The 10,645-nt window shown below is 41.5% G+C and overlaps 1 protein-coding gene across 1 annotated transcript in view; it reads left to right on the top strand.

Moving 5' to 3' along the window:
* The first annotated feature begins 4,299 nt into the window (after window positions 1-4,299).
* Window positions 4,300-10,645, top strand: part of LOC121552657 (solute carrier family 35 member F1) — a 133,223-nt gene continuing 126,877 nt past the window's right edge. The window contains exon 1 of the mRNA XM_041865648.1: window positions 4,300-4,697. Coding sequence (XP_041721582.1) covers window positions 4,573-4,697 — 125 coding nt within the window. The 5' untranslated portion in view covers window positions 4,300-4,572. The remainder of the gene's footprint in view (window positions 4,698-10,645) is intronic.

Below are 10,645 nucleotides of genomic sequence, written 5' to 3'. Positions count from 1 at the left end.
AACGACCCCCCCCCTCTCTCTCTCTCTCTCTCTCTCTCTCTCTCTCTGTCTCTCTCTGTCTCTGTCTCTGTCTCTGTCTCTGTCTCTGTCTCTGTCTCTGTCTCTCTCTCTCTCTCTCTGTCTCTGTCTCTGTCTCTGTCTCTCTCTCTCTCTCTCTCTCTCTCTCTCTCTGTCTCTCTCTGTCTCTGTCTCTGTCTCTGTCTCTGTCTCTGTCTCTGTCTCTGTCTCTGTCTCTGTCTCTCTCTCTCTCTGTCTCTGTCTCTGTCTCTGTCTCTCTCTCTCTCTCTCGCTCTCTCTCTCTCTCTCTCTCTCTCTCTCTCTCTCTCTCTCTCTCTCTCTCTCTCTCTCTCTCTCTGTCTCTGTCTCTCTCTCTCTCTCTCTCTCGCTCTCTCTCTCTCTCTCAAAGGTTAGGATGCATCCCAGCTTATGAAATCAACAACGACAACAAAAACAGATCCTGCTAACTGCCACACTGGCTGATTTGTCACTGTTTTATTAATGCCTAGTTATCATGAATAATCTATGAGTACCTCGAGGGCTGCCTCGAGGAATGCTAAAGAAAGACTGGCGCTCGAAAGGATTGTACTGAATATGAACAGACAGAGAGAGCAGCATAGTACCACAACAACATGTTGAAAGAAATTATCAGTCCTTGAACATGGACAAGTTTGCATGCGTGTAGAGTACATGCCACAAAAGAACCAAGGACGTGGGCTGGACAGGGACCAGCTACTGTATCTCTGAGGATTCCTTCCTGTATTGAAAGTGACCCTTGAGTGGAGCAGACACACAGAGACCAGAGAGAGTGTGTGTGCCTGTGCGTCTGGCTGTGTTGTGTGTGTGTGTGTGGCAGAAATACTACAACTCCCCCTGATAGTTGTATGTTTCCATGACGACTCTGATAGGTGAGAGCTGGAGTATTGGTGCATGACAATGTTTCACAGTGCCTTTTCAACCTCCAGCGGATGGATGATTAGTGCTGTCTGGGAACATGTAATTGTAGGAAGCAGCCATTCCAAACATATACCAACTAACGTAAATAAACCACATCTGAATAACTACATAATAATAATGTAATATGTAAACTAATTAAAGTGTGTGTTAGCAGATAATATCTAGTGTTCTAACTGGCCTCGGTCCATTTAACAAACAGTTGGATGGGATTTATTAGCTCCACGGGTATATTGTTGGGAGCAACACAGGTCAATACATTGACGAGGTACATCCTTGACCGCACCTGTCTCTCGCTGTACTAACAACCTGCTAAGGGTCTGATGGGCTGAGACAGACAGCTCATGAACAATAATAATAATATGCCATTTAGCAGACGCTTTTATCCAAAGCGACTTACAGTCATGCGTGCATACATTTTTGTGTATGGGTGGTCCCGGGCATCGAACCCACTACCCTGGCATTACAAGCGCTGTGCTCTACCAGCTGAGCTACAGAGGACCACGAGACTATGGCTATGTTTACACAGGCAATCTAATTCTGATATTGTTCCACTAATTGGTATTTTGACCAATCAGGTCAGCTCTTTTGCCAATAATTGGGCAAAAGATCAGAATTGGGCTGCCTGTGTAGGACCCATCCCAATAAAATGACTACTTTCATTTCACAAGTCACATCATGAAACAGAATTAAACATAAATAGCTTATTACTGTTTTCTTCTGCATTTCATGCTGCGACCAAACTAGAGGAAGGAGAACACCCAGCATAGTTAAATATAGTCAGATATTTATAGAGTAATGTAAGCCCATTTGTACACACATGGCCCCTGGAGTACTCCCCATATCAGGAATACAAGGCCAAAGATGTTCCATTGTCTCTGTAAGTCCGAATAGGACGAGTATCAGCGGTCTATGACGGACTAAATCTTACAGACGGACTAAATCCAGCCTCTCACGAGTATTAGAGGTCTAGGACGGACTAAATCCATAGCTGTTATCAGCTACCCTGAGCGTTTGCCTCTGTTCCAGTGAAAAGAGATCTGTCCTCAGCTAATTCTGTGACCCCAGTTCTCCAACAGTCACTATTGACCATCTCTCTTCTGGAAGTCTGCATGAACTAATAATTCACACAAAGAGCTCATTGGGAACGCTGAAAGTTAAAGTTCGGCTGGGAGGCATTTTTGGTATCTCTTTTATTCACTTGGCAATCGTTTTAATGCTGGATCATGATCAAGCACACAAAGAATAGGCTACTGCAAAATACTATTGCGACAGAGATTCAATGGCCGTTCACAACTGCCACAGCAGAATGTCTGTATTGTTGTGCAGAAATACTTATCCATACAGTACATGCAATAAATACTCTTCTATCATGGCTGTGGTTCTGCTGACAGCCTCAGCAACTAATATCTATATAATCCTCTAACATTCTGGCATACCTTTGGGAATTCCAGGTGAATTTGGCAGAATACTTTCTACTTAAATCCAGGGTTGGGGTCAATTCCATTTAAATTCCAGTCAATTCAGGAAGTAATCTGAAATTCCAATTCTCTTCAATGCTTTTCAGTGAGGGAAATTTGGAATTGGAATTTGGTTTACTTTCTGAATTGACTGGAATTTAAATGGAATTGACCCCAACCCTGCTTAAAACTCTGCCAGGGTGAAACAATTTACTTTATTAATTTCCCTGCCAATGACCCTTTTACTTATTTGTTCATTCTGCCTAATTAACAAGAGGGGTGAGAATGAGTCATCCTGATGTGTGCAGCAGCCAGCAGGTTGACAGGAAAGTGCAGTTACTTTCCAGATGCACAGGTAATAGAGAGACTGCCTCAAACTGTTAAAGGCTGTGGAGGCACTTAATGTGGGCCACAACGACCCCAAGAAACCCTTGCCGTCTCAAGTGGGGCATGTGAGTGAGGCGTTGGAGCCAACACTAGGGATAATATATTCATTGATATTCATTGTAGTAAAGGTATTTTTGTTTACTGTTGGATTATCACTGATTATTTATTTGCCTGTTTGATCTCTCCCTCAGGAAAGAAATGTACTGAAGAAGACCCAAGGTATTGGTCCTATTCGTAAAGTAGTGCTGGCCAAAGAAGAGCACAAGTGACTTGGAATTTCAACCAAGGTAAACTCCACCACCAATGTACCCCAAACCAGAGCCTTTATATTACCATAATGTGTTGTTCACCTGTCATCGTTCATGGCCTCATGATGTGTGTGTGTGTGACAGGCTGACGGATCCACAGGGTGTTCCAGGCTAGAAGAAACACCCCAGTTCTCCAGGGCAGAGGGACTGCTGAACTGAGCCATGAAAAAGGCTTAAATAGAGGCTGTAGTAAGCCCTCTGACACGGTGTAACATGGCCATTTGAATGACAATAATGACATCCGATAATTCAACACAGTATCTTTAGATTCTCATACACTGTGCTGCTGCAGAATTACATCAGAGAGAAGAGGTCCTTCCCTCCCATTGCTGCTCAAATGACATTTCATCATTTACGGAACATGCTGTTTTTCTCCCTGTAAACATTGTGATTGTGGCTCTGAGTGACTCATGGGGTTTCAACCAGAATATTGGCAGCTCCAAAACAAGCCAGTCTTGACTGTCTGTGAAAATGTCCCTGTGTGGGCAGAGACAAGCAGAGAGAGAAAGAAATGACTAGGTTATGTTGAGGTGTATTTCTGACTAGAGGAAGCAGAGCTCAGCTCACTGTTTATGGTTGTGTTTTAGTTCCAAACTGTTTTCCTTGACATCTGATCTTTTGACTGCTAGCTTCAGTACGGAATTAGGGAGGATGGCAACACGAGACAGCTAACTTGACTTCAAGGTAGTGAGATTTCAAGGTTTGGTGAATAAAGTAGACATATTCAAAGGCACTGGAAATATTACTGTGATTCAACTGATATGGATGACATGACATTTATTTGAATGAATATACAAATATTTCCTTCCTTTTATCCATTAAAATATAATGATTAGTCTATATCCCTGTGGAATATTCACAGTCAGTCCAGACCCTTTTGAAACTGAAAAAGTAAAAATAGGTTTACAGTATGGTTTACTGAAATGATGTGACATTGTCATTTCCATAATGCTTATTTTCGCCAATTTACACATGCATTGCTTATCTGTTATAACCCCACACCAGACTATTTGTTGGGACTATGTATATAGAGCACAACTATCCGCTTTATCTGCAGGCTATTTACATTGCTTTATTCCTACGGTAGACATTAATCAATGGGCTTATTCCTCAGGTTCAACAGCACTAACTGTGGTGAAAGCACTCCCTCTGGTGGCTAATAAAGGTAGTTTACCTCCCTTCCAAAACCAGTCGCCTCTCATAATCAGCGCACAGCCCGAAGCAGGCATTCAGAAAATGCACACTGACGAACCGGGGTACCTCTGCAAACATTTCACTAAAGAACAGGTGCATATTGCATGAACCCCCCGCGTGTGGGGCCAACACACATTCTTCACTTCCATGGAATGAATGCGGAGGTTGTCCATCGCGCGCACAGAGAATCGGATCTAGTCCCTCGTGGAGTACCCGAGCCCTACGTCTTCTCCTTGCACCGAGCAGAATGCACCCTGGTTTCTGATCGTTAAATGTTTAGTTCAGAGATGATATCCTCGCAGCAGAATCATGTTGTCACGACTATTGAGACCATACCTCCTGAAACCATCACAGCATCGCCGTCCATGGTTCAAAGGATAAGAAAACTGTTTAGCAGGTAAGGATGAGAAATGTTAGGCTGCTTCAGACTTGACTGGACCAAATGTAATAAAATGCATACCATTCAAGCATAGGCTATGAATAATTATTCGTTTTTAATTTTACATCAAACACTTGACATAGCGTATGATTGTTGATTCATTCGTTTCTTTTGTAAAGCACCACTTGCCAAGTTTAAATTCAGTGCACGTTTATCAAAACGTAATCTTCTGAAACAGCGGAGCAATTGGTCAGAGCAAGAAAAACATATTTCAGCAGTGTGTGAATACAGTTTTACAGTAGCCTACATTGTCGTATTTCAATAAATATTGAAATGCTGTTTTTGGTTATGTCTTTTTGATATTTGTATGGAAACAATAGTGTTGTAGTTTGAAGATTCAGCAATCATCAACCACCAGCATAAATCACAATTACCTAAACTAGTAGCCCAGTGGTTCCCAAATTGTTATCGGGACCCACTTGTGGGTCGCGGCAGGGGTCCAGTTGTGTCGCGCGGATAGCCCATTCACAGGCGCTACTGTTACTGCTTGAAGCTATCTTCTGCCCTTGGGAGTACTGTATCTTTTGGCCGGGGGAGGCTTGGACTGAACATGAACACGCATCACTTGCGGTACGGTTTTGGAAACATACCTATCTTTCATATCAGCAAGAAATGATTTTCAAAAAATCTAAAGGTTAAATTACTACACACCGTTATAGGGTTAGTGTTCCCACACATCTCCATGTTACAGCGCTTGGTTACAGAAGACAGAGACGACCATCTGTGCTAATTAGCTGTGCAGTATCTAGCATGCTTGAACACCTGTGTGTAAGTGGAACTGGGGAGGAAGTGTAGCGTAAGTGTAGTTAATCGGCTGGAGGCACACCTGAAACCTGCTACAGTAAGTGTACCTTTTTTATTTGAAAAATTATTTCTCGCTGATATGAAAGATAAGTTCCAAATGTTTCGAAAACCATATAGCAAGTGATGATTGACATTTCTAAACATTAAAACAGAGCATTGGGATTGTAGTTCACATTGCCCCACCTGTATAGCTGAGAACCCTATAAGGCAGAATTCCTTGTTAATGCCTTGGTGCATTTTTTTGCATTGCAAATAAAACATTTATTTAAATGTTTATAGATTTTCAAGACGAAAAAAACGCTTTCAGTGTAAACTTAAAGACTAAAACAAAATAAAGTATAGAAAAGATAATGGACCAATATTTTGAAATAATAACCTATAATCATTGAGAATTTACAATCAACAAAATAAAAGCTAGACAATCAGGCCCCCATTGATTTTGTTATCATGTTTGAGCATAAGAACACAGCATTAAGACATGCTTAGGAACTTCGGCGACCACTAAGTATTTTTTAAACCTCCCGCTTTGGGCTGGATGTAGTTCACACATGCATAATCTATGAGCATAATTACTGTTTTACCTCAATTCGACATGAAATCCCTAGTTTGAAAGCAACTTTTTATCTGGAAGCTGTGCCATTTTCCCTACATTTTCCCCACATGGGCCAGCCCCCTGGCAATTCGAGTTCTAGCCAATGAGCTTCAGCCCCTGGCCATTTGAGTGACAACTAGCAAGATGCACACACATCAGAGCGAGAGAAAGAGCAATGACGCAGTGTACATATCTGCACATATGTGGCATAGTATGCAATTTTCGGAGACCACTTTTGGCTCATGAGCGCTACTTTCAGAATTACTGGCTAAAAAGTATAGAAATGTACTGGAAAATCTCTAGATTTTGTGTAGAATTGCACGAAATTAGCTGAAACTGCAACATTTTATCTCAGCTCCATTGCAAAATGGATAGAATTGCAGAAAAATTGCCTTTAAAACTTCGGAAAAAAAATTCAGCGCCATGTTCTCTTCACTGCCAAGATTGTTTTTTACTTATTCTTTGGTCTGTGTTTGTTTTTCACTGTTCAACCCTTTTGGCAGGTCACGAAGCAAACACGTGTTGGAACCCGTGATAATGGGCTTGTTATAACCTAAGAGTAACGTTTTGATTTTCATCCTGCTTGTGTCATGCTTTTAAAAGGTGTTATTTTTCTCTCAAATGATGTCCAAAGCCCAAAACCAACATTACAGACTCTCTTAAGGGTTCGAATTAGCAATTGTAGTGTAGGCTATTCACTGCTCAGAAAATAAGTAATTACTGGTCTCTGCAAATTCTTTAACAGTGGTCATCAGCATAATGTGAAGTGGAGGGTATGGGTGAAAAATACCTGTCAAGCCACTTTGTTCAGTGGTGTGCCCCCATCAATCATACGTTTGCCTTCTTGCACCCACATGGGTCTTCCAGCAAAGTCTATTCAAGTGTTCTTGTATAAAAACCTGTTGGAGACGCATAGATTGAAAACAAGGGTATACTTGAGTCATCCAAACCCCAGGACAAGAGTTGCTAAATTAATACTCTCTGTTGCTTTTCTTCATTCCTCTCTCTGCTAAGCTTTGGTTTGGATCAACAGTGTGTGTGTGTGTGTGTGTTTGCCACCTTAAGAAGTGTGTTTGTGTGTACACTCTAGCCTCAAGTGGTGGTTTGTGTTGGTTCCTCTCTTGTGGAATGTCTGTGGCATGTGCTTGTGTATCTGCTTGTTGTGTGTGCCTCTGAGCCTCAGACAGGGGTAATGGAGGTCCAGCTGCGACAGTGAGAGGGCACAGTGGAGGATGACAGCTGGTGGTCTTGCCTTGGTCTGCCTACTCTCTCCCTCTCCTTGCCATCTGTTGGCCCTCTTCATCGCTAGGACACCCATATAGCCAGAGAACAATGTCACGCAAGGTGTAATCTGTGCAGGCACAGATCAGGTTGCCCACTGGGCTACTCTGGGGCTATTGTTGTTTTTAATAATATAATAATAATAAAATATGCCATTTAGCAGACGCTTTTATCCAAAGCGACTTACAGTCATGCGTGCATACATTTTGTTTAGTTTTTTTGTGTATGGGTGGTCCCGGGGATCGAACCCACTACCTTGGCGTTACAAGCGCCGTGCTCTACCAGCTGAGCTACAGGATGTTGCTAAGGGCTGCCCAAAGAATCAGGCTTCAAGGTTTCTGTGACCAGCTGGAAGTTACTGTACTGAACTGTCCAATAACACAATAATACTCTTTCTATGCCAAGAGCTATGAAAAAGGCCATCCCTGAAATGGCTGGATCGGTGCAGATAAATGTGCTTCTGATGGATTGGAGCATCCTTGTATGAGGGTTGTGAAATGTTGTGTTTGCGGAAGCTTGGATTAGCTGATGCCATGACGGAATATCAGAAAAGGGAGTCTACTACACTACTAGATAGACTCCCTATAGTCTATCAAGTACTATATGCCTGTTTTTCCCCCCATAATCATCATCATCTCTCTAACGTTTTAGCTATAGGCTAATGGCAGCTTCAGGATCTATTTGTTTTGGTAAGGCTAAAAGTTGACTGCAAATCAACATTTGAAACAAAACATTTGCCACCATTCATCAGTTATTGTAGTGTAATGTAGTGAGCGGGTAAACAATAGCTTTGTAAACTGCAGTATATAAATTATGTAAAGATGTACTCTATCCTAAAGGGAAATGGTGGACAATTACAAGCAATACACGTTTCTGAACTGCTTTTCCCTTTAGGGACTGTGTAGTTTTCTTGCTTTGCAGCATGTCACAGACTAACTTGAGGGAATTCATCAACACAACAACAGAGAACAACAGAGTAGCACCAAACTTTGTCCCTCCACTTTATTCTGACGAAGCAGATCTTTGGCTCTGTGGTAATTTCCCACAACAATGTGTTTACCGGAATGATCCATCTGTCTTCACAGCTTTTGAGCTTTTCTTGGCTGCCTGACACACTGTTTCTATTTTTCATTAAATATTACAAGAACTGTAATAACATTCATTGATTGCATGGTGGGTTGTAAGATGAATGAAACGAGACATGTCCTCTGAAGCCATGACCTTTAGGGTCATTTTTGTAATTGAAATAAAAGAGCTCCATTGAAGAAGACGGCGCCTCCATTTTCTACAGTGAAGCATATAAACAAGACACATTTTATGCTTCACTGTAGAAAAAGTAATACATCGTATTATAAGGTGAGAGAATGCAACAAGGTTGGTAATTGAAATAAAAGAGCTCCATTGAAGAAGACTTCTTCAATGGAGCTCTTTTATTTCAATTACCAACCTTGTTGCGTTCTCTCACCTCATAATAAGATGTATTACTTTGACTATCTTGCAATGGTGCAACCGGGCAATGTACACTGAGTATACCAAGCATTAGGAACACCTTCCTAATATTGAGTTGCACCCCCATGTTTTGTATACTCAGTGTATGTCTGTAATGACAGTACTTTAGGCTGAGATTGATAAAACATAGGATTGAGAGAGTGATCTCATCAGTTAAAATACAGTAGTAAGGACAGATTCTGCCAGGCATAGGATCTCTTTCACTCATTAGTTGTTGTCATTCAACTTTGTGAAAGTCAAGCAGATGGAGCACTTCAATAGGGAGATTCATCTTTTCAACTCCTGAAAAGAGCTCCTGAGCAGATTTTTGGCAAAGGCACTCTTCTTATCTGCAGCTAGAAATACAAACTTGTTCCACCTCTAACACAACAAGAATTAAAAAGGGATCAAGAAATGTGTGCGCTAAAGCTCAAATTTGACTTTCCCGGGTCCTGCATTACAAAAGAAAAGGCTATTTGATAAATAGCTAGAAATTAACGGTGCCTTTGAAAATGTAGTGGCCGGCCGGTGGTTATTTTAATGGCTTTTAAACCAATGCCTTTTGGCATGTTGTAATGTGTGATTGAGGCTCCAATATGAGGGTTCCACTGCCAGGCAACCTGGGGTATAATACATGGAATTTGGGCAGCTGTCTGAGGAAACGGCAGGCGGAGAGCATTGTTCTGGTGCATCCAAGTCATTCACATGGCTAGGCAACACTTCCTGGGTCTCACAGCGCAACTTTGTTCCTCTTTCCTATGGCAGCATGACTAGGCACTGAACAGCTGAAGTTAAAATGGTTAGAACGTCTGGAACTATTAAAGGGAACCCCAGAATCTATCTGGCCCTTTAAGATGGAAAGTGAAGACTGGTGCTTGGTTGAATCAAATACTTTGAAATATAAATTGATAACATTTTGTGAAATATTTGAAATACTTAACTCAACATGATATAGATAGTCATACAGAGCTTGGTCTAACAAACGATCCTACTCACTGTCTCTGCAAACGTATTTTCAATACTAAAGCTCTTTGCTGAGCCATGGTTGAATGTCACTTGCAGTTTTGCAGTTTAATTTCAGAGTGTAATTTCAATGTGAGTCAGGTCACAGAGCCTTACATGGCTCATCAGAAACCAAAGTTGGCGCTTGAGAGGCAGTCTGACGTCAAACGGAACCCTATAGAGTCAGACAAACTGTTCACTCTGAGCAAAAGTTGAAACAAAAAATGGGGCATCCAGTCACAGCAGGGTGAAAACCCGTGGCAAGTCTCAGATGGACAATGTCCTGTTTGTGTTTAGTTTAATTACATTTACGTCATTTAGCAGACGCTCTTATCCAGAGAGACTTACAAATTGCTGCATTCAACTTATGATAGCCAGTGGGACAACCACTTTTTTTAAAATCCAGGTCTAAATCAGTCCCTGATTAGAGGGGAACAATGAAAAACCGCAGTGGAACTGGCTTCAAGGTCCAGAGTTGAGTTTGAGGGCTCTAGAGTCTAGACGATCCTAAGCAGGGCTGTGTATGTAAATATATTAAAATTTGTATCAACAAGCCCACACATTTACATTTACATTTACGTCATTTAGCAGATGATCAGAATGAGCATTTCAATGGCAAAAGGAGGCGCAGAGAAATAAACACACAGGGGATGTATTAGACATACACTGATGATTAAAAAATTGCATGGGTGCTTTAACATAATTTGATATTTGTATCTTAAAACATAATTGAGAAATA

The sequence above is a fragment of the Coregonus clupeaformis genome, chromosome 36 (assembly GCF_020615455.1).
Source record: "Coregonus clupeaformis isolate EN_2021a chromosome 36, ASM2061545v1, whole genome shotgun sequence".
NCBI lineage: Eukaryota > Metazoa > Chordata > Actinopteri > Salmoniformes > Salmonidae > Coregonus > Coregonus clupeaformis.
This window is presented reverse-complemented; position numbering and strand designations above follow the sequence as displayed.